Source organism: Myxine glutinosa, chromosome 12 (genome assembly GCF_964187855.1).
Source record: "Myxine glutinosa chromosome 12, kmMyxGlut1.1, whole genome shotgun sequence".
Classification (NCBI taxonomy): Eukaryota; Metazoa; Chordata; class Myxini; order Myxiniformes; family Myxinidae; genus Myxine; species Myxine glutinosa.
This window is the reverse complement of record NC_136272.1, coordinates 63,037,988-63,063,661: the sequence shown is the minus strand read 5'-3', so window position 1 is coordinate 63,063,661 and position 25,674 is coordinate 63,037,988. Positions and strand designations below refer to the sequence as shown.

The window sequence follows — 25,674 nt, the reverse complement described above, 5'->3', positions numbered from 1 at the left end:
GGATCCGACGAGCAGCGAGGAATCGCCGGCAACGCAGAGAGGGCCGCGATCAGAATCGCCGGCCTCACAGAGTGCCCGCGAGAGGAACCGCATGCAAAGGGGTCCATCCAGTGAAGAGGCGGCGCGCGCAACTGGCGCGTCGTGCATTTGTAGTGATTCCTTCCAGCGACGGTGCGGTGCCACGCGAAGGGTGCCACGTGTAGGAGGTGATCGGAATCAGGATGGGATCGCGGGCCTCCCAGAATAGTAGCACGCGATGGGAGCAGTGCACGTCGATTCGCGTGGAGGAGGTGGTTCCACCGAGTATCGAGTGGTCGGGGTGAGCCGGTCGTGAGAGGCACGGCGTGCTTCCGACGAGCAGCGCGCGTTCGCGCGGAGGAGATGGGCCACAGAGTAGCGAGTGGTCGGAGTGGAGCCGGTCGTGAGAGGCACGGCGTGATTCCGACGAGCAGCGCGCGTTCGCGCGGAGGAGATGGGCCACAGAGTAGCGAGTGGTCGGAGTGGAGCCGGTCGTGAGAGGCACGGCGTGATTCCGACGAGCAGCGCGCGTTCGCGCAGAGGAGATGGGCCACCGAGTAGCGAGTGGTCGGAGTGAGCCGGTCGTGACGGCGTGATTCCGACGAGCAGTGCGCGATCAGCGCATAGGAGATGGGCCACCGAGTAGCGAGTGGTCGGAGAGAGCCGGTCGTGTGGAGGCATGGCCGACATGGGAGACGTGATCACTCACGTGGGAATCTCAACTCGGGCCGAGGCACGCATATCTAGGATGAATCCCTCGGACGGAGCCGTTAGCGCTTCCGAGCTGTGATCGGACGGGTCGGCTGGCGGCTCCAAGCGGGTCCGTCGTTCCGACGGGGTATCAGCCGCAGGACGTTGCCCAGTAGCGTCGTGCTCCAGGCATCGAGCCGGAGTCCGCCACGCCTGCTCTGGCGTTCGGGTCTCATGAGAGCAGGTCGCGTTTTGACGACGCGGTCCCGCAAAAAGGCTTGCGACGTCCCTTCTTTCGAGGCAGGCCGGCAGCGAGAGTAGTCGGAGCTCCGTTGCTGGAGCTAGCTCGACGGGTCCTCCGCTGGGCATTCCTCTCCGAGGCGAGCAGTGCAGGAGCGATGACAGGAGAGGGATTACGATTAAGTAATGTACGACATGGCCCCTGCGCGAAGCGATCGATCGATGCAGTCGGTTGGCTGTCTCCGCTGCGAGAGTTGACGCCGGCCGTGCACAGCGCTCCGTGTCGTTATGTAGAGGCGCTTCAGCTCGGCTGAGCGGTTGCGGTGTAAACGCCAATGAGCAAACGCCGTAGCAGATCCTTCAGCGTGTGGGTCGGCTCCGAGAATCAGCACCACGATCATCCGGTGGGCAGCCATTCGGCGAAATAAAATGATATTAAGTGTCGTGGAAATCAAGCTCAGACACGACTTGACCTCTGGGTAGGTTTAATATCATTTTAGATCGGTAATACGTCCTGTGAAAATACATACATACATACAGGTATCAAATCAGAGCATTCATGAGCAGCAAAGATAGTTTCCATTTAACCATGGTTAGCGCAGCGCGGCATTTGGGGAGGGGCGTACATACCATTCAACTACTGGATAATGTCACAGTGAGTCCCGCTGAAGTGACCGCACGCCCCGGTTGTCCCGCTCTTATAGACGGCCCCTTCCGTAGCGAGCACCCCGGGTTCACCTTGGATTCCGAGCAAACATAATTTCACTACAGGTACACTTACCTTGAAGCTGCCTAGTCTGTAGGTACACTTACCTTGAAGCTGCCTAGTCTGTAGGTACACTTACCTTGAAGCTGCCTAGTCTGTAGGTACACTTACCTTTAAGCTGCCTGGTCTGTAGGTACACTTACCTTGAAGCTGCCTGGTCTGTAGGTACACTTACCTTGAAGCTGCCTGGTCTGTAGGTACTTACCTTGAAGCTGCCTAGTCTGTAGGTACACTTACCTTGAAGCTGCCTAGTCTGTAGGTACACTTACCTTGAAGGTGCCTAGTGTGTAGGTACACTTACCTTGAAGGTGCCTAGTCTGTAGGTACACTTACCTTGAAGCTGCCTAGTCTGTAGGTACACTTACCTTGAAGGTGCCTAGTCTGTAGGTACACTTACCTTGAAGGTGCCTAGTCTGTAGGTACACTTACCTTGAAGGTGCCTAGTCTGTAGGTACACTTACCTTGAAGGTGCCTAGTCTGTAGGTACACTTACCTTGAAGCTGCCTAGTCTGTAGGTACACTTACCTTGAAGCTGCCTAGTCTGTAGGTACACTTACCTTGAAGGTGCCTAGTCTGTAGGTACACTTACCTTGAAGGTGCCTAGTCTGGGTTCGATTCCTAACCTGAATATTAAAAAAAAGATTGGTGCTTTGTCGGCAGGTGTTGGCATTGAAGAGCACCATAAAGCTGTGTCGCATCTGCAACTATTAGTTGGAACCAACTGTGTTTCACAAAGTAGGCGAGTTATCACTGGTCCCCAGAGCAGATTACAAATTCGTAACCAGCCGGTTTCGTAAACGACAATCAAATTTTAAATGTTACCTCAAGTGTGGGTTCTGTTGGGTTGGCAAGCCCTCAATTCAATGTAAATGTTTATCATATAGCACCACCCAGTATAACAAATGATCTTATATAAATGAAGATTAAACAACTTGATATACGTTACATTACGGTGATGTTGAAAGCCAAGTGAGAATTCGAAATTTTCACAATGTTTCATTTCTCATTTAAGCGGAAGTTCCAACCAAAACAAAACGCTGAGCTTCGCAGAGAAACGGAAGTGACGTTTGTCCTTGCCGTATATAAAGCAACAAGCACGGTCGATGAGGGCGATGGTCGCCAACCTCCAAGCATATGGAGGATGTCCTTGAACAAAATTAAATAAAAGCAATGTTTGTGAAGTACATGCTGTCTTTTGATTAAACCCATCAGTACATCGACAGGTACTTTCGCTCGTGGTTTGCAAGCACAGGTGACATCCAAAGATGGATGGTACCAAAACTGCCAATAGTCATACCTTACGCATGAATACTCCTCAGGTAGGAACGTTCATGTGACAATGGAAGAAATCAAAATCACACAGGACAGGTAACCGGATCGTCATTTCAACACCTCAACCTCCCATTTGATTACATACTTAGGTCATCGTGTGCTACTTTTGATGTACAAGATCCTCACCTCAAACATCAATACAGTAACAGGTAAACTCGCATCATCAATTACTAACTCGTCTTTCTGCACATTGTGTGTGAACAGTAAAACAATGATGGGCCAAGTCATGCCAGCGGGTTTATTGAGTACAGAGAAACTAATTTGTCGTTTTCAAGAAAATCGCACCACTCGGTCATGTGGTATTCCGGCAAGATGGCCAAAGCACACCGAAGGGATAGCGAGTGGTGCACGACAGGTAATAGGGAGCGCACAGGTTAGCATCGGAGCAGACGTAATAGGGCGATCGCCATAGTGATATAAGGACCGGAAAGTGATTTGTTGGGAGTGGAAACGAGTTGAACACAAAGTAAATGTCAAACCACAATTTTTTTTTTATACACCTGTATCACTTTTGTTGCGGGATCAGGTGATCGATGGACTTTCCCTTCTCGAGCTGCTTTTCCATCTCTATTAAAAGTTTCACTCCATCTACCACCATCTGTGCAAGTTTTACTTCCGAGTATCCCAGGCGGTCCGCGTTGGAAATGTCGAATACGCCGCCCACGGCTGCGGTGTCGACCCCACCTGGAGACAAGCGCATGCATCAGGTGGTGGCACACGCACCTTGAACGGCCAATCACATCAACATGGTGTTTGGGAAAAAACAACAACAAAAAACAACAACAACAAACCAACCAAGTCGCATTTTCAATCACGTCAAAGTCAATCAACATGGTTAGTGTCAGGTGCACTTTCACTATGACCAGGTGATTTCACATTCAAAACAAACGCCTGTACCGACTACCAATTCGGAATGGTGGGGAAAAGGAAGTTTTCAGTAAACAACGGGGGGGAAAAGTTGTTGCGTAACCAGACTGGCATCCGCTGTCGATTCGATCTTGACCCGAAATCATACTGACGACAAACTAGAAATCGATGTGATTACCTGGGAGGTGTCCACCCACTACTTGTATTCTCAATTAAAGGTGACGTGAAAAATTAAAGGTGACGTGAAAAATAAAGGCGACGTGAAAATTAAAGGCGACGTGAAAATTAAAGGCGACGTGAAAATTAAAGGCGACGTGAAAAATTAAAGGCGACGTGAAAAATTAAAGGCGACGCGAAAAATTAAAGGCGACGCGAAAAATTAAAGGCGACGCGAAAAATTAAAGGCGACGCGAAAAATTAAAGGCGACGCGAAAAATGAAAGGCGACGCGAAAAATGAAAGGCGACGCGAAAAATTAAAGGCGACGCGAAAAATTAAAGGCGACGCGAAAAATTAAAGGCGACGCGAAAAATTAAAGGCGACGCGAAAAATTAAAGGCGACGCGAAAAATTAAAGGCGACGCGAAAAATTAAAGGCGACGCGAAAAATGAAAGGCGACGCGAAAAATGAAAGGCGACGCGAAAAATTAAAGGCGACGCGAAAAATTAAAGGCGGCGCGAAAAATTAAAGGCGGCGCGAAAAATTAAAGGCGGCGCGAAAAATTAAAGGCGGCGCGAAAAATTAAAGGCGGCGCGAAAAATTAAAGGCGGCGCGAAAAATTAAAGGCGGCGCGAAAAATTAAAGGCGACGCGAAAAATTAAAGGCGCCGCGAAAAATTAAAGGCGACGCGAAAAATTAAAGGCGACGCGGAAAATTAAAGGCGACGCGGAAAATTAAAGGCGACGCGGAAAATTAAAGGCGACGCGGAAAATTAAAGGCGACGCGAAAAATTAAAGGCGACGCGAAAAATTAAAGGCGACGCGAAAAATTAAAGGCGACGCGAAAAATTAAAGGCGACGCGAAAAATTAAAGGCGACGCGAAAAATTAAAGGCGGCTCGAAAAATTAAAGGCGGCGCGAAAAATTAAAGGCGACGCGAAAAATTAAAGGCGACGCGAAAAATTAAAGGCGACGCGAAAAATTAAAGGCGACGCGAAAAATTAAAGGCGACGCGAAAAATTAAAGGCGACGCGGAAAATTAAAGGCGACGCGAAAAATTAAAGGCGACGCGGAAAATTAAAGGCGACGCGAAAAATTAAAGGCGGCGCGAAAAATTAAAGTCGGCGCGAAAAATTAAAGGCGGCGCGAAAAATTAAAGGCGGCGCGAAAAATTAAAGGCGACGCGAAAAATTAAAGGCGACGCGAAAAATTAAAGGCGGCGCGAAAAATTAAAGGCGGCGCGAAAAATTAAAGGCGACGCGGAAAATTAAAGGCGACGCGGAAAATTAAAGGCGACGCGAAAAATTAAAGGCGACGCGAAAAATTAAAGGCGGCGCGAAAAATTAAAGGCGACGCGAAAAATTAAAGGCGACGCGAAAAATTAAAGGCGACGCGAAAAATTAAAGGCGACGCGAAAAATTAAAGGCGACGCGAAAAATTAAAGGCGACGCGAAAAATTAAAGGCGACGTGAAAAATTAAAGGCGACGTGAAAAATTGAAGGTCACGTGAAAAATTAAAGGCGACGTGAAAAATTGAAGGTCACGTGAAAAATTAAAGGTCACGAAGGAAAGTGTGGGAGAAGAGATCGAATTATGGTTGGCAAAATGGTTTTCAAAGGGTAAATGACTACCTGTTGAACCCAAAATGTAATCGGTTCATAATTCATTACATTTCAGGGTTGTGAAAGTTTAAACCACCGGTCGATCACAAGTTGTACAATAACAACATTTGTTTAAATTAAAGGGCACAACCATTTTTCCCCTTTTTATCTAAAATGTCATGACTTAATTTTTGTATTACAGACTACACCTGTGCCAGGTCTGCTTCAAATGCCGGGAGTGGCTCACATATGATCAAAAACAGTGATAACAAGTAGATGGGACAACGCCATCAAAAGCGATCCCGGAGCGTGCGACTCACCTGTGCCTCGTTTCTGCAGGCGGAGACGTTTCAGAACGGGTCCAAACTGCTCGTGTTTGCTGAGCAAGGGAAGCATTACGTGAACCCCAGCGCGCAGGCCGGTGCCCAGGTTTGATGGACAGGTGAGCACATACCCCAGGTGTTCATTCCACATGAATGGGTGTCCCTTCTCCTTGAAAATCACCTCGATCTGAGGAAACGGCATGCAAAATTATTACCTGCCTTCAACATTGAAATTGTATGCAAAATCTTGTTGGTGTCAAAATGATCAATCAATCTACTGTATATATATATATATATATATATATATATATATATATATATATATATATATACACGTATATATATATATACGTATATATATATATATATATATATATATATACGTATATATATATATATATATATATATATATATATATATATATATATATACGTATATATATATATATATATATATATATATATATATATATATATATATATATATATATATATATATATATATAAATAAATATATATATATATGAGTGAGGTGTGTGTCGTTGGTTGTTATGACCATATGTGGATTTCAGCAGGTGGAAAGGTGCCTGTGCATGTGTCCTTTGATTTTATACAATTTCACACCCTTGGACCAATCTCCATCATATTTTGTTAGGGGTACCAAAGTTCAAGGAAAGAACGACAACGAGACCAATGAGGAACTGACCTGAAAGAAGGAAATGAGGCCATTCGGCCCAACATTGCCATGTTGCACTCCTGGGTTAATTTTAGCTGCAGCTTTACTACATCTTCATGATCCTTTACCAAGGCCTAAATAACCCAATCGTTATCAGGTAACACATTTTGCATACATTAGCCCAAGTTGTCCGCCACCATGTCACACTTTGTACAATTCCACACCCATGTACCAATTGCCCCAACATTTGCTGCTGTACCACTTTATTGTAACACGCAGTAGGGCAACGTCACAATAAATAAACCTCACCCATGTCCGAAGGAAACGGTTCAGTTTAGCAATTTTAATATTGAATCGGCAAATCCCCCCCCCAAAAAAACCCTTTAGAATCTTTATTAACCCTATATAATTACCCATTAAAATTACCCGTTACAACCTTTAAAATTACCCCTATAATTAAACACGGTGTGGTCATAAATGGTCTTCGGGTTCTAAAGGCTCCAATGTATTTAATGCACAGACTCGCGATTTGTGCGGACGAACAAACAAACCGGACCCCAATACAAACGCCCCTCTGGTGAGGGTTATAAGAGAAAAAAAAAGAAAAAAAGAAAAAAAAGAAAAAAGCGTTACACCGAGGCGAGGTCCCACGTCGGTGAAGTGATGAGTTGACAAAGTGGAAGACGCAAGGCGGCCATCTTGGATTTTGACGTGGCGACCCAATTTTCAATAGCGTTCTCCCTTATGCCTAGATACACCCACACACCAGATTACAAGTTGGTAGTTCGCTTATTTTTAAAGATATTTCGCTCACAAGGTTCAGACATATATATGGTGGCGGCCATCTTGGATTTTGACGTGGGTTGCACCCACACACCAAATTAGAATTCGGTCCTTCGCTTACGCACGCACGCACGGAGGAGAAAACCATAGTCCCCCTTTCGCTCCGCGGTGCGACGGGGGACAAAAAACCCCTGCCAAAATAAAATTACCACTCCTGATTATAAACAAACAATTTATTGATCTGTGATACAAACGCTAATGGATGAAATATTGTTACCTGTGTGGGGGGGGTGGGGGTGCAGGGTAGTTAGTAAAATGTAAAACCCAAGCATGGATCAGGTGCTTTCATGGGATAGTTCATTTTTGCCGTAACAAGGATTTCACGTTCAGGTGAAGTCATCCTATTTGTGTGCGCCATTGGAAGGCGGTATTGTGTACTGTATAGACGACAGCTAAGGTAAAGGTGTCATTATATATCTCCTTCCTGTTTAAGGCAGGGAAGGGCAGGTGAAGGGACCCACAAGAGTGCAATTAATGTCACCCAACACGCGGATCTATAAAGTTTGCTCCCTTCTACTGCCTCCCTCCGGCATTGGTGCAGGCCTGAGGACGTGAGGTCAGCACTGATGCCATCATCGTTGTCACCTTAGGGGGGAGGGGTCTCCGGGAGGACTCTGCTGTAACAACATGGCAGCCATTCACCAGACCCACTGGCTCGGAGCAATGCCACAAATGGTGAAACCTGCAGGCCATGGCTTGACCAGGAATCGAACCAAGGTATTCCAATGGGCGTGTAATTTTTCCCACATATGTCAATTAATTAGTTATAGTCCTGTTCAATTATTTAATTGTTTCTACCTCCCCAGTGGTGTTCATAATAGCGGACATGGATTTGTCTCCCCCCTCCCCCCGCCCCATTGGTGGAAGACCCTTTCCTGCAGGCAGTTGGTGGTCCTATGATTGGCAGCGAGTGCCCCGGAAGCATTGACAGAGTGGCAATCATATGTGTGGGAAAATTGCATGATTGGTCAGGATTGCCCAAAGACCTCAGATGGCAGAGCACTGGTACGGTTTTCCAGGGGACCTGGGTTTGATTCCTGGTCTGGGCATGCAATTTTCCACATATATCAATTAGTCCGAGGAACTACCTTGACCTGGAAGGGACAGACTTGGCTGCAGCTCCTTGTCTGGGTACCAGAGGCCTCGCATGAACACAAGCATGCATCAGGAGCTATAGAAAAGCCAAACTAATAAGTTAGATGGAAAAAAATTTTACTCGACATTTGGCAAGATTTGGATTGGGTTGTCCGACAGAGGACACGTGATTCTAGGACTCTGGGTTGAAGCACCATGGAGCCAGACGACATGCTACCAGATTCTCAAAATGGTTTGGTTACAATCAGGGATGGTTATTTTGTTTTTTATTCAGAACTTAATCTATCCTTTTAAATCAGAAAATAAAAATAAATGGCATTGACAAATTTATTGACACCCAAGACTTAATATTTGGTAGCACAGACTTTGGACAAAATAACTGCAGTCAAGCGCTTCCTATAGCCAGGAATGAGCTTCCCACACCTCGCTACTGGCAGTTTGTCTCACTCTTCTTGTGCAAACTGCTCCAGTTCTCCCAGATTTGAAGGGTGCCTTCTCCCAACTGCTGTTTTCAGATCTCCCCACAGGTGTTCAGTGGGATTTAGATCTGGACTCATTGCTGGCCAATTCAGAACAGTCCAGCGTTTTGTCTTGAACTATTCCTGGTGCTTTTTGAAGTGTGTTTGGGGTCATTGTCCTGCTGCAAGACCCATGACCTTCGACGGAGACCCAGCTTTCTGACACTGGGTTGAACATTGCGCTCCAAAATGCCTCGGTAATCTCCTGATTTCATGATGCCATGAACACATTCAAGGTACCCAGTGCCAGAGGCAGCACAGCAACCCCAAAACATCACTGAACCTCCTCCATGTTTGACTGTAGGGAAGGTGTTCTTTTCTTTGAAGGCTTCATTTTGTTTTCTGTAAACATGGAGATGATGTGCTTTACCAAAAAGCTCTAATTTGGTCTCATCTGTCCACACAACATTCTCCCAGAAGGATTTTGGCTTGTTTAGGTGTGTTTTGGCAAACTCCAGTCGGGCTTTCTCAGCAGTGGGGTCCTTCTGGGTCTCCTACCATACAACTCCCTTTCATGGAGTTGGTGACGGATGGTTTTTGAGTTGAAACTGTCGTACCTTGTATCTGTTTAGCAGTTGATCGAGGTGCTTTCTCCGCCATTCAAACAATCCTTCGCTGCAAACTTCGATGAAGTTTTCTCTTGCGGCCAGGACAGTGGACACAGTAACATCAAGGCCTCTGGAGATGGACTTGTGGCCTTGCGATTGTCCATGCTTGGTACACTTTTGTGTCTGACTTCCTCATTCAATTCTCTGGTTTTCTTTCTTTTCTCCATGCTCATTGCGGTACGTACACCGACACAAAACAGCAGAACGACTCCTTTTCTCTATTCAAACTGGATGAATGAGTGATTGTTATATTGGAGGCACCTGCAACTCACCTCAGGTGAGTTCAATTCCAAAGTAAAGGAGAATCACCTGCTTGAAATCTAATTATTTCTTACAACTTCGCAAAGGTGCCAATAATATTGTCCGGGCCATTTTAGGATTTCTGTGTAGAATACGCTAAGATTTAGTATTTTTTTTTTCAGTTTTTGTTTTGTTCCGCTGCCAACCAAAGAAATACAAATGTGGATACCAAGATATTTTTTAATTTCAACAATTATCTGGAAGAAATGGTGCATTATTTGAAAAAAGTGCAAGGGTGCCAATATTTTTGGCCATGACTGTATAATAGAGGCTTCAAGCTGCATTCTATCGTTCTTAATCTCCAAGTCATATCCTCGAAATTACGTTTCTTTAACTTGAAGACCCCTGTCTGTGCCCTGCATATGCCCTGCATTTTATTAATTAAAAAAAGAAAAGAAAAAAATAGAAGAAGAAGAAGAATTGACAGCAAGTGTTAAATGCTGACAAGTTAAAATTGTAGCTTTGAATCTCAAAGGTCATCAAACGACTTACTATCCTTCTCCCAACCAATATAGGATTTCTGAATCCCAACACCTGCTTTGTTGTAAAACATGGAAATCAAAAGGGAAGAGGAGATGCTGGATAGGACAGATGAGAAGGATTCTACGGATGCTCAGAGTTTCAACGAGAGCGTTTTAGGAATGAGGAGACAAGCAAAAGAGCCAGAGTTGTAAGTATTGCAGAAAAAAGATTAGAAATGCTAGGTTGTGGTGGTTTGGCCATGAGGAACCAATGGTGGAAGGATGCAGCGAAGAGTTCAAGAATAAGGGATTGAAAGAAGATACGGAAGATAGAGGAGAATGCGGAGCTGAGTAGCCAACCCTCAACTGTTGGGATTAAGGCTCAAGAAAAGACCACCTTCCACTCCCCCTCCACCAAACCACCCTCAACCCACTCCCCATACACCAAACCACACCCTCAACCCACTCCCCATCCACCAAACCACACCCTCAACCCACTCCCCATCCACCAAACCACACCCTCAACCCACTCCCCATCCACCAAACCACACCCTCAACTCACTCCCCATCCACCAAACCACACCCTCAACCCACTCCCCATCCACCAAACCACACCCTCAACCCACTCCCCATCCACCAAACCACACCCTCAACCCACTCCCCATCCACCAAACCACACCCTCAACCCACTCCCCATCCACCAAACCACACCCTCAACCCACTCCCCATCCACCAAACCACACCCTCAACCCACTCCCCATCCACCAAACCACACCCTCAACTCACTCCCCTCCACCAAACCACACCCTCAAGCCACTCCCCTCCACCAAACCACCCTCAACCCACTCCCTATCCACCAAACCACACCCTCAACCCACTCCCTATCCACCAAACCACACCCTCAACCCACTCCCCATCCACCAAACCACACCCTCAACCCACTCCCCATCCACCAAACCACACCCTCAACCCACTCCCCATCCACCAAACCACACCCTCAACCCACTCCCCATCCACCAAACCACACCCTCAACCCACTCCCTATCCACCAAACCACACCCTCAACCCACTCCCCTCCACCAAACCACACCCTCAACCCACTCCCCATCCACCAAACCACACCCTCAACCCACCCCATCCACCAAACCACACCCTCAACCCACTCCCCATCCACCAAACCACACCCTCAACCCACTCCCCATCCACCAAACCACACCCTCAACCCACTCCCCATCCACCAAACCACACCCCAACCCACTCCACCCATTCTCAGTCTTTTAAATTAAAATCATAAGAAAATGAATTGATTTTCAGAGACGAACAGAAATGTTGATAAAGCCTTCAAGTTAAATAGTCTTGTAATGTGATCAATGGCACCAACCCCCCCCCCCCCCCCTCCCTCCCAAGTGCAAATTATATTTCCTGGTATCCGAGAATAAACCTTTACAGTTAATCTCCAATAGCCAGAATAATCCGATTCCAAGAGAATTAGACTCGGATGATTATTTTTCCGATGTCTCCATACGGCAGCGGTCATTTCACCTCCTGTAGGCCTTTACAGAAACGCGTGAACACCTCCCGCATATTTCCACCTTTCTGCATCGAGATAACGCGCAGATGGTCTTCCTCGTTTACCCAAACCAGGAACGTCTTCGTGTCATTGTGCCTGCCAGGAAATGAGCACAGAGGGTAGGATATAATAATTAATCAAGCAGTATTGCTCAATCAAAGAAGGCATCGTTAAATTCACATGAGGGCAAAAGATTGATTCACCTCGTCACGCACTTGCCTGCCATTGGTGGGCACCTGTCTGAGAGCTCCAGCATTAGCCTCTGCCAGATCTTTTGACAAACACGCCTCGTCTAATCAGACGTTCCATAGTCTGGAGTCCAAGGCCGCACTAACAGTTGCCATCATCCATACTGTATCACCATCTCAGCGTATTCGCTTTACAGCTTCCAACTCCGGCAGTCTATTCGGGCTGCTCCAGGTTGATCGGCACCTGGCAGGAGTTTCTCTGTTGGCTCAAAGTTCAGAGCTCATCCTCCAAGGCCAGCTGGGATCGCTCATCCCGAAGGTTAGATTGCGTCTCGTGAATGGGACTGAAGGGCATCTGCTACGAGAGTTAAGCTGTGGAGGGTTCACTGGATGGCCATGACGTGTGTCTCTTCATCTCATGTCTAAGATGTTCTAGCTCCCTCCTGCTCTAACACCAGGTGGTGCGATACCAGCGAGTAGATTAGCCCAATTGGTGAGTTGGCGAGTAGCTGAGTTGATCAGTTGAATACGGCCAGTGATGCAACATTGGCTCGAGTTCAACACCAGGAGCAGCTTCCAAACTGGGCATGGAAAACCAGTTCATTCTCTGGACTAGATTTCATTCTCTGGACTAGATTTCATTCTCTGGACTAGTCATTCACTGGACTAGTCATTCTCTGGACTAGTCATTCTCTGGACTAGTCATTCCCTGGACTAGATTTCATCCTCTGGACTAGTCATCCTCTGGACTAGTCATTCTCTGGACTAGTCATTCTCTGGACTAGTCATCCTCTGGACTAGTCATCCTCTGGACTAGTCATCCTCTGGACTAGTCATCCTCTGGACTAGTCATCCTCTGGACTAGTCATCCTCTGGACTAGTCATCCTCTGGACTAGATTTCATTCTCTGGACTAGATTTCATTCCCTGGACTAGATTTCATTCTCTGGACTAGATTTCATTCTCTGGACTAGTCATCCTCTGGACCAGTCATCCTCTGGACCAGTCATCCTCTGGACCAGTCATCCTCTGGACCAGTCATCCTCTGGACCAGTCATCCTCTGGACCAGTCATCCTCTGGACCAGTCATCCTCTGGACCAGTCATCCTCTGGACTAGTCATTCTCTGAACTAGTCATTCTCTGGACTAGTCATCCTCTGGACTAGTCATCCTCTGGACTAGTCATTCTCTGGACTAGTCATCCTCTGGACTAGTCATCCTCTGGACTAGTCATCCTCTGGACTAGTCATCCTCTGGACTAGTCATCCTTTGGACTAGATGTCATCCTCTGGACTAGATGTCACCCTCTGGACTAGATTTCATTCCCTGGACTAGATTTCATTCCCTGGACTAGATTTCATTCTCTGGACTAGATTTCATTCTCTGGACTAGATTTCATTCCCTGGACTAGATTTCATTCTCTGGACTAGTCATCCTCTGGACCAGTCATCCTCTGGACCAGTCATCCTCTGGACCAGTCATCCTCTGGACCAGTCATCCTCTGGACTAGTCATCCTCTGGACTAGTCATCCTCTGGACTAGTCATCCTCTGGACTAGTCATTCTCTGGACTAGTCATTCTCTGGACTAGTCATTCTCTGGACTAGTCATTCTCTGGTCGATCGAATTGTTGGGTTGGCTCCCCATTTGGAGTTCACAAACTTGCTGAGGAATGCATTGTGGGTACTGCCTTTTTTTGCTTTCTGTTTACAGACTTTGTACATAAAGCAACAATCTCGGGTCACTCTGTGGTAAAGGGGACCTGTGCATTGCCCCAGCCTGGTTCCATTTCACGATGGGTGAAACTTTGTTTGCATTTTTGTTCTTCAGGTGGAAGAGAATCAAGTTTTGTTTGGGTTGACATGCGGTTGATCTGCTTCATATGACGCCATATTGGTCAGGGCATCAGAAAGAATAGATTGCACAAGTCATTGGTATAGAAAGATAGAGGACAGGGTGAGAATGCATGTGGAGCCAGAGAGACAAAACAAAACAAAAATCCGAGATTTACAAACCAGATTCCACGAGCATCAGGCCAGTCACGTGCCATGCCAGATGCAAGAAGCAGGGGAGACACCGGCTTGTCGAACAGGAAGTGATCATCGATCAGCTGTTGCTGTTCCTCTTCTGTCATACCCTTGAGTGGATAGTACTTGCCCTTGAGGTCCCCTCCAAGAGCATCTAAGGCTGCATATGCAGGGCACAGACAGGGGTCTTCAGAAGTGCACAATGTTAAAAAAAAAAATGTCCATATGTTTTATACCTCTCCCACCTCCCCCCAAGCCCTCTCCCTCCCATATTTCTCCCGATGTCCCTGCTCTCAAATGTTGTTTGTGTCCTTCCCCCTCTCCCCATCTTGTCTACTGCTCCCCTTATTTTGTGTTTTATGTGTCGGTTTGACTTTTTGTGTGATTAATGTTAGCTCTTTCACGAGCCTCGATGTTGTATACAAAAAAACAACAAAAAAAAACTCCAATCCCCTGGCCAGTGATGTCATAAACAGCAAATGCTTTTCCAAAAAACATTTCCACCACCACATTGAAGTTCAAACGACTGCAAAAATCCAATTCCTGCTGGACATCTACCTTTGACAAGTTAACCCTTAGTGTGCCGATAGTAAGCCAGGACTTCATTCCCATTTGCAAATTTAATGCACAAAATTGCTAATCATATTTAGTCCCAATTTCAATGATTAAAAAGGGAGAATGTTTGCCTTGAGGGAAACGTGAAAAACACCACGAAATGAAATAAATAAAGATCTAATATATTAAACAAATAGCTAGAATCACACAAAATGACCAAATGCAATACCCCTTCCCCCCTTTTCCATCCACTCGAACCTCTAATTTCCAAAGAAAGACATATCCAGACAAATTTATACCTGGTTTAGTCTGCGGCCCAAGGTATTTTTGTTCCAATTCTTGTTTGGGTTGATCAAAGTCTAAACCTAGCCTGGTGTTGGCTTAGCGGTTAGGGTGCCGGCTTGGGATCCTAGGATCCTGGGTTTGTTGGCTTAGCGGTTAGGGTGCCAGCTTGGGATCCTAGGATCCTGGGTTTGTTGGCTTAGCGGTTAGGGTGCCGGCTTGGGATCCTAGGATCCTGGGTTTGTTGGCTTAGCGGTTAGGGTGCCGGCTTGGGATCCTAGGATCCTGGGTTTGTTGGCTTAGCGGTTAGGGTGCCGGCTTGGGATCCTAGGATCCTGGGTTTGTTGGCTTAGCGGTTAGGGTGCCGGCTTGGGATCCTAGGATCCTGGGTTTGTTGGCTTAGCGGTTAGGGTGCCGGCTTGGGATCCTAGGATCCTGGGTTTGTTGGCTTAGCGGTTAGGGTGCCGGCTTGGGATCCTACGATCCTGGGTTTGTTGGCTTAGTGGTTAGGGTGTCGGCTTGGGATCCTAGGATCCTGGGTTCGAATCCGTCGATTGCCGAATTAACGCCAGGGGGGTTGACTCAGCCTGTCATCCTTCAGAGGTCGGCAAATTGAGTACCAGTTCACTGGTAATTCCCTGTGTGTCACAAGAGGTGACCAACAGGGTTGGCGGCAGGAAGGGCATCCGGCCATCAAAACTGCTTCGAAAAGGGGACCATGGTGCCCAAAAAAGGCCAACCCCTGCTCTGTGGGGAAAAATGGCCTCTAGAGGTGGTTCAAAATCTCAACGCTTGGCAGGCCAAACACCAATTACAAATCAGATTTTAACCTTAAACCCCTTGTGGAATCTAAAGGAAAGCGTCAAACTAATGTCCATTCATTTCAATCAGTAGAGGCCGTGGTAAGGCATAATTTTGTCAATTCTCTCCTTCATTGGTTGAAATAGAGGCTCTTTACACAACTCTCATTCCTAGCTTCTTCAATCTATGGAACCACATTGACGTTGTTTTGTCACTCTTCCCACCAGGACTTAAAGTGCACCACAATCTCCTGGAATCTTTAATTCTGACACTTGATGTTCACTACACACATTAATCTTTAACTCAATCATACTTGCTACTTTCAGCGTTTCCTTCTATCCATCCCCTACCTCTTTTCCTGGTTTTTCACTCCCTTGACGCTTGTCCCACTGTCAGTTATACCTTGCTCTTCCATGAGCCTCACTCCTGTAAGGAAGGGGACACAAAACCCTTAATTTTGAGACAAATTTTGACCTTTGCCCCATGCAAGATCAGAATTTTTTTTAACCCGACTAATCCAAAGTGGTTTTTTGCATCCCTTGGGCTGTTTGAAAGCAGTTTCAAATTTCACCTCTTGCCTCAAATGAGAGAATACCAAAGTGTGATGGCGCAAGAAGAGACAAGGGAGAGGTGCTTGAAAACATCCCCCATTTTGCACACCAACATGTACATTGCCCCTTGCAGATTCGTACTTTTCGGTTATTTAATCAAACGGGAAAAAGACTGTGAAGTCACACTCCAGGGAAGCAAAGCTGTAACTACGAGACCGACAAACCAAACAGCACAAACATTTGAACTCGGTGGCTCCTCCTAATTCACTGGCAAGGAAACACCACAAACTGCTTAAAATCAAATCTTAAACGACATTCTTGATCAGCAGACCAGTTCCCCTCTCATTTAGATATGACGTCACGGGTGGTTTTGCATCAACAACCAAAGCAATGTTTCACAAGTTGTGATCAGACCTTCAACGGAAAGTCGCTCGATGGCACGGCGCTCCCCGCGGCTGCAGTGTGGTGGTAAACAGAAGCCTCGGATGCTGCGACCGGTCCGCACTCTGCTGCTCAGCACGTACTTTGGATCCAGATCATCCCCACCCTGGTAATCATCATGATAAATACACATCAGAAAGAGCAAAGGTGTTTTTTGTCACAATTTGCAAACTGCATGGTTTATTGGCATACACCTGCCGGACTCGGACCTCTCGTTCGTCCAGGTTTGTCAACACACCGCACACTCAATCCAGCTCTGCTCTGCTCATGGACATCCGAGTTTCGGGAAAGGTTTCCCCACCCGGTTGCCGCGTGAATTATCCAAACCAAAATGGTGCTTTTGTGGGAATGCACCCGAATCCCTCAGTCGTGATGCCGTTTCACTCGGAATGGAGTGAACTGTTCACCGGATTCTCACCAGGTAAGGTGCAACCTATGTTTGTCTTGGCCTCAGGTGTGAGAGATCTTAATTGCGTTGTGCAGATGCAGTGCGAGACCCCGGGGTGCTCCAGGGCCCAGTTGGTGTTGTACTTGCCGTTTGCTCATTTCCAATTACGGAATCAGCAATTAACGCACCATGAAGGGAAATTCGATATTTCTGCCGTAGACAACTTCCTTTGACGCCATTAAGCACTTTTAGCATTTCCTATCGGTTTGTACACAGAATACGCAGCAGGTAGCCAATGGCGGAATGAAGGGGTGCAGGTTGCAGGAAGCCGGTCGATGTGGGAATGAATGGTTTAACTGTGTCACCTTTACTATTCATTCTGACACTTCTCGAGCTTATCCACACCGGTTTAACCCTCGTTCCTAACTCCATGACAACTGCAATGCTCATACACAGTGCTGCAAGACCACGTGATCGACAGAGCCAAACGGACTACATTGGTAAATTTAATTGCCTTTATAAACAAATTTATTGCAAATACTCAACCACTTTCATATTTGGAGAAATAAAACAAAGTGAAACCCAAACTAATTTGGGCAAACTACCCCCCCCCCCCCCCCACCAAAGACAAGAAAGATATTTTACAGTAAAGAAAAATGTGAAATAAATCAAGGGGCTGTCTATTTATTATGTACGCAAAAGGGAAAGTCTCCGACCTCCACACTCTCCTCCCACCTCATTGCCATTTCCTCTTTCGTACCTCCTCATTTGTACACCCTCGCCCTACCCAACATATTGCCCACAAACATTTTACTTGGTCTGAAAACCTAAAATGGTGGACGGCTCCTGAGTTTCCATCACACGTTACAAATGCATTTATTCCTCAGCTACGTACCACCGCACTGGTGCTTATCACGAATCTAACACCCAACCCAATGGGACATTAGTCATCTCAGTAACCCACAAAAAGAACATAGTTAAAAAAAAAAAAATGCTACCCGAGCACAATCTTTGAATACAAATGGCATCCCAGGCCCTCCGTGAAACACCTCACCTTCAGGTGATTGGGGTTCAGGTCAGTCCTGTGTATATCCGTGGGCTTGTACCCGCTGTGTCTTTCGCTGATAATCGGGTCAAGCAACTCCTTGAAAACATCATAGGATTCCTCGTCGCCCGCCACACAGCCCACCGTCATGATGAATGGGTGGCCTGTGCGCAGGGAAGGTCACACATGATGAACACCACATTGCCAGCAACTTAAACCCCTCCCGCTCCCCCCCCCCCCCCACCAAAAAAAAACCTTTATTTTGGAGGATTTTTTTTTGCTTCTGAACCCGACAAATCTATATCATAAAAGGAGCCATGTCTGTCTGTCTGTTACAACTTGAGAACGGATTAACGGATTTAAATTTTGATAAATCCAACTACAATCGTTTGTGATCCCAGGAGATAAAAGCTTTTGCTTATATGTGTACATGGACACGCGTGTCGGAACTGCAAACGCGAACACGTGACGTTGGTTATTCCTGCATGCGGAGCAGGATCACCCAGGAGTCCTTCTTTGTTAACGAGATGGGATTTTAATGAACCCACTTTCAGGAAGTAAACAAAACCACTTATCCCTCTCTCCCTACAAAGATGTTTTTATCCACCGCGTCGATTCCAAATAATACAAATCATACATTTTTCCCCATTTAATGTCCACCACCACAACAACCTTCTTTTTTTTTTTTTCAATTACGCAAAGATTGTTGTTCCCATCAGCGAAGCGCCGGGTCTTATGTGCCAGTAACTCTGAAAATGATTGCATAGTTATCTCGTCCTCGGGAATAAATGTAAACCACGGGAGTAATAAACTATAGGTTAACCTTTGATACACCACTTGCGGTTCAGGTAAAAGCTGCTGCAAAGCCTCGACCAGGTGATTATTCTAAACGGATAAAAAGTGGCCACTTATACCGGGCATGGCGTCCAGAGCAGCTCTGGCTATTACCTGGTGGCTCTTCATGGCCAAAAAGTTTGAAAAAAAGAAAAGAAAAGTACATTATGGGTTGCAATTGGTGTGCGTCACGAATAAAGAAGAAGCAAAAGAACCGTTGGGAAAGAATGGCTGCGACGGAGTGAAAGAGGCAGTTAATGACATTTAAATTGCGCCTGTGAAAGCCGAGCTAACGCGACCAACACGGGACGGCTCTGCTGGAGGGAAACCGTGCAACAACAACAACAACCGTGGACACACATCTCACGTTCCAACCAGAAACAACTCTTGGGTTGTTGCTCGATGCTTGAACAACCTGAACTCGGTAGAGAGCATACCTCCACCATACCGAACAGTTTAGGGTTTGTATCCCACCGATAGGTCCGATCTGGATCCGACGGCCTTCTCGTCACTTACCCAACTCGTCCCCCAAGTTGTCACAAGTCCTCCATAACTTTTTGAAATATCAAGCAAGATATGGTTTTTGGCTCTATCACTCAATGGTGAAGAATCACTTATAAAAATTCTCATATCCGGATTCAGATAGTCACCAAAATCAACTCGATTTGTCCTCGTCTCACACCAAACCTGTTCACCAAGTTTTGTCTCAATCCGTCCCCAACTTTGAGACATTTTGCTCAGACAAACACAGGGGTGAAAACAACCTCCATGCACCTTCAGTGGCGGAGGTAACGAGAGCACAAAGCATTCAATTGTTTTTTTTGTCTACTGGGATCTCAACCCTCGTACCTGGATTGTCCACGCCTGTCTGGATGATGTCGTCCAGCGAGACTCCGTTGGGTGTCTGGCGCTCTCGGAGCTTGCCGTAGAGCTCACGGGTGAGCAGGCGCGCCATGTGGTTGTTATGCGTGCTCAGGTCTGGATACTCATCGTCGATGGAGAACTCCAACTTCCGGAGGTTGTGCGAGTTGCCGAACGGCATGATTGAAGAACTGCAAACACACGGTGGTTGAGAGGGAAGGAGGTCGTTGGTGGATTTGAAAATGTTGATATTTTGAACACAGCATTTGGCACTAATTGTCGGTTTTAATCAAGCAGAGTTGAGGATCGACAGGTGCTGGGTGGAGGGAGACAACCTCCCGAGGTCCAGGCAGTGGATATCTTGCAGACAGATCCAACTCTCTGCATCATGATGCGATTAATAACCGTCGCACGTTTCACGCCGCATGTACAGCCGCAAGGACAAGAGCCGGGTCAGTGTGGTTCCGACTTTTCTGGCTCCAGTTCCACACGATACATTCGTCGCTTGGAGACCCGAGTGAAGGGAGTCATTGCCAAACCGGCAAGAAGCGTAAATAACCCGAGGAACTACTTACAATCAACGCTTCAAATCCATGGGGCACCAAGTAGGGAACGGTGAGGGTATGTGAATGTAATCCAACATCATCCAAGCCGTACACCATGGCTAAACCTCCACTCCTAAACCTCCCTTCACATCTCCTTAACGAGGGACCTTTTGGTGGAATAATAAATAAATAAATGATAAAAAGCCACCGCATGTGGAGTGGGACCCACACACCACCTTTGGACCACAAATTTGCGGTGATGCAACTTGCAGGTTCGACCGCTATGACATTGACCAATTTGGTTCCCAAAACACAAGCAGCAGTGACAGCTAGCTAGCTGTTACGATATAGGTACACATGGCCGAACATTACTGATTTCAGGTTTGTTAGGAAGGGATTGGGGGTCGGGGGGAATGGGGGGAGAGGGGCAGGCTCGAGGGGGGGCGCAAGGGGAGGGGTGAATGGTTACTAACAGAGCTCAAAGCAACCATTGATGCGCTATAGCTCTGGACAATGATGATGTTTAGCGATGTCCGCATACCATTCTGAGATTCTGAGTGCAGGGTACGAGTTTAATGTTGAAGCTGAATCTGCCATCCCATCATCCCTCAGGTCAGGTATGGGAGCACGTGCCGGAGCAGCAAGTCGCCGCATCCACTTTCCGACGGTACTCCAGGGGCCTCCATCTGGCCACCCCCCAGGCTGATGCCTGGCCCATCCATATCTCCTTGAGATGCCCATCAACCTGCTGCAGCCACAAGGCACACGGTCGGCCCATTGACCTCCTCCACTCACGGGGCTACCTAGCTGAGAGTATCTGGTGAGCTGGGTCAGCGTCCGGATAACGAGCGACATGTCCATACAGCCGCAGCTGATGCTCACGGACCATACAGGAGACAAATCTCATCTGAGTCTCTCTCAGCAATCCAAAGAGACTTGGTTCCAATGGAGTTAAGTCTCATTCTCTGGCCCTTGGTAAGGATCCGAGGCTCACATCCGTAGAGCAAGAATGGAAGCACCAAGGACTTAAAGGCTCTGACTTTTGTCCTCCTGCATAGATACCGACAGCACCACACCCCATGATCCAGTGAAACCATGACTCCCTAGGCTCGACCCAGACGTCTATAAACCTCTGGCTCATAACATGCGGAGAATAACACTGCCAAGGTAAGTGAATCTCTTCGTGACCTCAACATCTTTACCACAAACAGGCACAGACAAGACAGTTTCATCCAAGATGTCATTGAAAGCCTCGATCTTGGTTTTGACCCAGGAAATCCATAATCCCAGCGGCTCCGCTTCCTCGTTCAGTGCCTGGAGGACCCCCCGTAAGAATATCAAGCGTCTCCGCAAAGATGATCAAAGATCATCTGCGAAATCAAGGTCAGAGATCTTGACACTCCCAAACGATGCGCCACAACCCGACCTCTCCGACAACCTCCCCAGAATCCAGTCCATACAAGCGCTGAAGAGTGTGGGAGCCAGTGCACACCCCTGTCGAACTCCAGTAACTGGAAATCATCCCTCAATTCCAGGTATAGCTCCTTTGGGTTTCGAATTTATCGATATAAGCACACAAGGCGGTTTAAATAGGGCTTCGAGGTTAAACCGGTCCAGAGGACGAAGCGGACGCAGCAGGACAGGCAGGGATGGATGTGGGGGGGTGTGTGAGTGGGAGCGTGGAGGAGGAATAAGATGCAAGGATTGCTCACCCTCACTATGCGCCTTTATTTTACCGCATCTTCCTTCTGCGCATGCGCACAACCTGCTGCAAGGCAAACCGGACTGGGATCAGGATGCAGAGGACAACACGATCGATGGGCGTCCGGTATTTACCGTTAAGGGTCGATAGTAAACCTACTCGAATCTTTGGAACACCCCACACCTTGCACACAGACAGCGGGATATAAACCGCTTTCATGTGACCACATTGTCCCAAAAGCCGATTAAACAAGTAACCCCACCCGTTATGGGGTCCGCACAGGGCGAGACCCCCGAGCCGGCTCGAGCGCGCCGTGCGCGCGCATCACCTCAGGTACGTTACAAATGAACGATTCCACGACCAACGGACGCGCAGGTAAGTACGTGCGTCATGGAAAATAGCGGCCTCACCTCCTCAAAAGGTTCGACAAGGAATAACAAGGGACTTTGACGAACGAAGAGGCCATTCGGCCCATCGTGCCTGCTCTACGCCGACAAGAGTAAATGAATCCTTCAAGGTAACGATGGGAATGCGGGTAACGGACCGGACCTCGGGGTCGGGGAGGGGATGAGAGGGATTGGGGTTTATAAAGGTGATTCGAGAATCGAGACGCGCACAACCGGATTAAATAGCAAACATCAACTAGAAATAAAAACCCATAAACGTGCGGATTGAACGGAATTCGCACCGCAGCGTAAAAGTGTAAAACAAGAACAATTTCCAAATAACGAACAAATCAAATGTCGGTTTATCACGAGGATCAAAAGCCCCACGGGTTTGTCCCTCCTCACCTGAGCTTGCCCGGTTGTTCTGACTGAAACCAACGATGACCTCGCGCGAGCCTCCCCACGCGCTTTAAGGCAGACGGCGAGCGCTGATTGGCCCAACGGACTGAGTGAAACTGCCCTTGGGCGCTGATTGGTTGAGCTAAGCTGGCGGTGGGCGGAGCCTTTATCTGGCTAATTTTTTTGTGCGATCGACGGTTTACCGGGTTCTGCGTGTTACCTTTGGACCACCTATTTGTAATCGCGTCGAGAACTGAAGATCGAGGCTTTGTTGGGTGAGGTTGGGGGTGCTGCGTTGGAGGACTGTCGACTATGTTATCCAAGGTCCAGGTGGCAGGTTTAGCTCAGGTGAGGGTGCAAGGTAATGGGTAAAAGGTACACGTTTGCTATCAGCCGGTCACGGATTCCAGACCTCGTCAAGTGACGTTTAACGTTTAACGTAGGAGGCTCTTCACGTAACCTAGCAACGGCTCAGGCCTCCATTGGTTCTTTGTCATGGAATCCGAGACCGTGTCCTCGCTTCCTCGATCTCTCAATTGCTGAATTCCTTTATAACGGTGATCCCGATCTTGGATTCGCACGTCCCATTCCTATTTCGCCTCCTCACTCTCAGCACGACGATAAAACGCGCAGGACAGTCGTCTCCATGGAAACGGACGGCACGAAGCTTTGTGACGTCAACTGTTAAACGTGGCGTCCGTCTCCTCATTTATAATAGATGCATTTCGTGATTCGGACGTTACTCGAGACGCAGGTAGCTAATTATTTTATCAGTCGAGATCAAAGTACAAGCGCAGAAGGTGGCGCGGACAGCTGGTCCCGCGTTATATATATATATATATATATATATATATATATACAGGTTACCGGCAGAGTTTGTATGCGAAGTTCTGCATTGCTCGGTTGAGCTGTAAATTCGGCTCCAAGCTCGTACGTCTCTATGCATGGTTCGCTTGAGAAGGTAATTAATCCGCTCTCCCGGGATGTCTCCCGGGACGGCATGCGCTCGTTGGAGCACCGCAAACTAATTGCTTCGATTCCCTGCATCGGAGGAGCATCCGGGAGCCGGCTCGGCACTCTCTTCAATCTTCGGCGATCCCTTGCACTCCGTCCTTTTGAGCTTCTTTCTGTTTACACCTTGCCCATGGGGAATCTACCCGAGATTCGTTGTTGTCGGCCTACGTGGACCGAACATCATGGTGTGAAATGGACCCAGGCTCGCTGCAACCCTGTCGTGTGGGAACAACCAAGCAGCAATATGAATTGAAAGTATTCATTGTAACGTGGACTCACTCCCATGGAGGCGATCGATCACCACGCCAAGGGAAGAGTGGTTTTTTTATATTCATATAACATCGTCGAGGCTCATGGAAGAGCTGGTACACTGAACGGATCAGGACATAACGGACAAAAACAGGACGCAAAACACACATGCATGGGGTGGACTAGATGGACACAGAGGGAAACTCAAAAGAGGGAAAATTGCGAGGGGGGATTTGGGGTGAGGAATGGGGAGAGTTGTTATCGAGGGTAGAAAAGGTCGTGGTTTTTGTAAAGTATCTCGACAATTGGAGATGATCGAAGATGGCTGTGAACAGCTGTCTTGAAGATTTGGAGGGAAGGATGAGATTGAAGAGGATGTTGTGCAAGTTGATTCCACAGGAAGGAAAAAAAGAGGGACAAATGAGTGGAGGTGAGCAGTGATCCTGGATTTCACCAGGAAGGGATTAGATAGACCATGTGACCCTGCAGAAACCTTTGGGGGTACAAAGCACGGAAAGAGCAGAGAGGGTGCAAGACCCGAAACGACGCGGTACAAGACAGAGACCACCGACCTATCTGCGAGGGTAAAGTGATAGACTCAGGTTCAGCGCGGGAGACTCCAATCGTAAAGGCCTTGGTTTCCACGGCGTCAAGGTCAGCACGATGTGAGGCAGGGGAGCCAGCAGAGAGGGGAGAGCAATACTCTATGAAGCTGTGGATTAAGGCCTTGCAGGTGGATAGGAGTTCAGGTGTGCCAAGGAAGAACTTTGTACGACGGAGGATGCACAGTCGGCGGCCTGCTTTGCAGGTGAACTTTGAAATGCAGTTTGCTCAATAAAGATCATGGCTGATAGTGAGACCCAGGAGTTTGAATGAGTGAACTTCTTCAAGAGGATTGTGAAGGAAGTAGATGGGAGGGTTTGCAGATTATCCTTTTGAGAGAGATGGTGAGAGTTTCGGAGAGAGAGATCGTGAGAGTTTTCGAGAGAGATCGTGAGAGTTTCAGATCGAGATGGTGAGAGGTTCAGCGAGAGAGATAGTGAGAGTTTTCGAGAGAGATCGTGAGAGTTTTCGAGAGAGATCGTGAGAGTTTCAGATCGAGATGGTGAGAGGTTCAGCGAGAGAGATAGTGGGAGTTTTAGAGAGAGATGGTGAGAGTTTCGGAGAGAGATAGTGGGAGTTTTAGAGAGAGATCGTGGAAGTTTTAGAGAGAGATGGTGAGGGTTTCGGAGAGACATGGTGAGAGTTTCGGAGAGAGATAGTGGGAGTTTTAGAGAGAGATCGTGGAAGTTTTAGAGAGAGATGGTGAGAGTTTCGGAGAGAGATAGTGGGAGTTTTAGAGA

At 47.4% G+C, this 25,674-nt stretch overlaps 1 protein-coding gene across 3 annotated transcripts; it reads right to left on the bottom strand.

Moving 5' to 3' along the window:
- Nucleotides 1–3,270: 3,270 nt before the first annotated feature.
- Nucleotides 3,271–23,394, bottom strand: LOC137411457 (creatine kinase B-type). Of its 3 annotated transcripts, XM_078766886.1 has the most exons (9): nt 23,017–23,082; nt 22,694–22,793; nt 20,025–20,227; nt 18,351–18,505; nt 16,882–17,014; nt 14,267–14,438; nt 12,038–12,161; nt 5,992–6,181; nt 3,271–3,730 (listed from the first exon to the last, which is right to left on the bottom strand). In XM_078766886.1, exons 2-9 carry the CDS (start codon nt 22,756–22,758, stop codon nt 3,552–3,554), a joined length of 1,221 nt encoding a protein of 406 aa, XP_078623012.1. In that variant the 5' UTR covers nt 22,759–22,793; nt 23,017–23,082; the 3' UTR covers nt 3,271–3,551. The 3 variants fall into 3 exon arrangements, 2 of the variants coding, with proteins under 2 accessions (XP_078623012.1, XP_067952901.2); XR_013621121.1 differs by lacking the exon at nt 22,694–22,793 and having other exon boundaries at nt 3,271–4,967; nt 5,441–6,181; nt 23,075–23,127; XM_068096800.2 differs by lacking the exon at nt 22,694–22,793 and having other exon boundaries at nt 23,075–23,394.
- Nucleotides 23,395–25,674: the final 2,280 nt, after the last annotated feature.

Bases quoted from the DNA above. Each gene is read 5' to 3' on its own strand.
- LOC137411457 (XM_078766886.1), bottom strand. From the start codon at position 22,758: ATGGGCCGAATGGCCTCTTCGTTCGTCAAAGTCCCTTGTTATTCCTTG. The intron at 14,439-16,881 runs GTCTGATCACAA...CTGCATATGCAG, and splicing joins CGAGCGACTTTCCGTTGAAG to CCTTAGATGCTCTTGGAGGG. The intron at 12,162-14,266 runs GTTTGTAAATCT...ATTTCCTGGCAG, and splicing joins CCTGATGCTCGTGGAATCTG to GCACAATGACACGAAGACGT.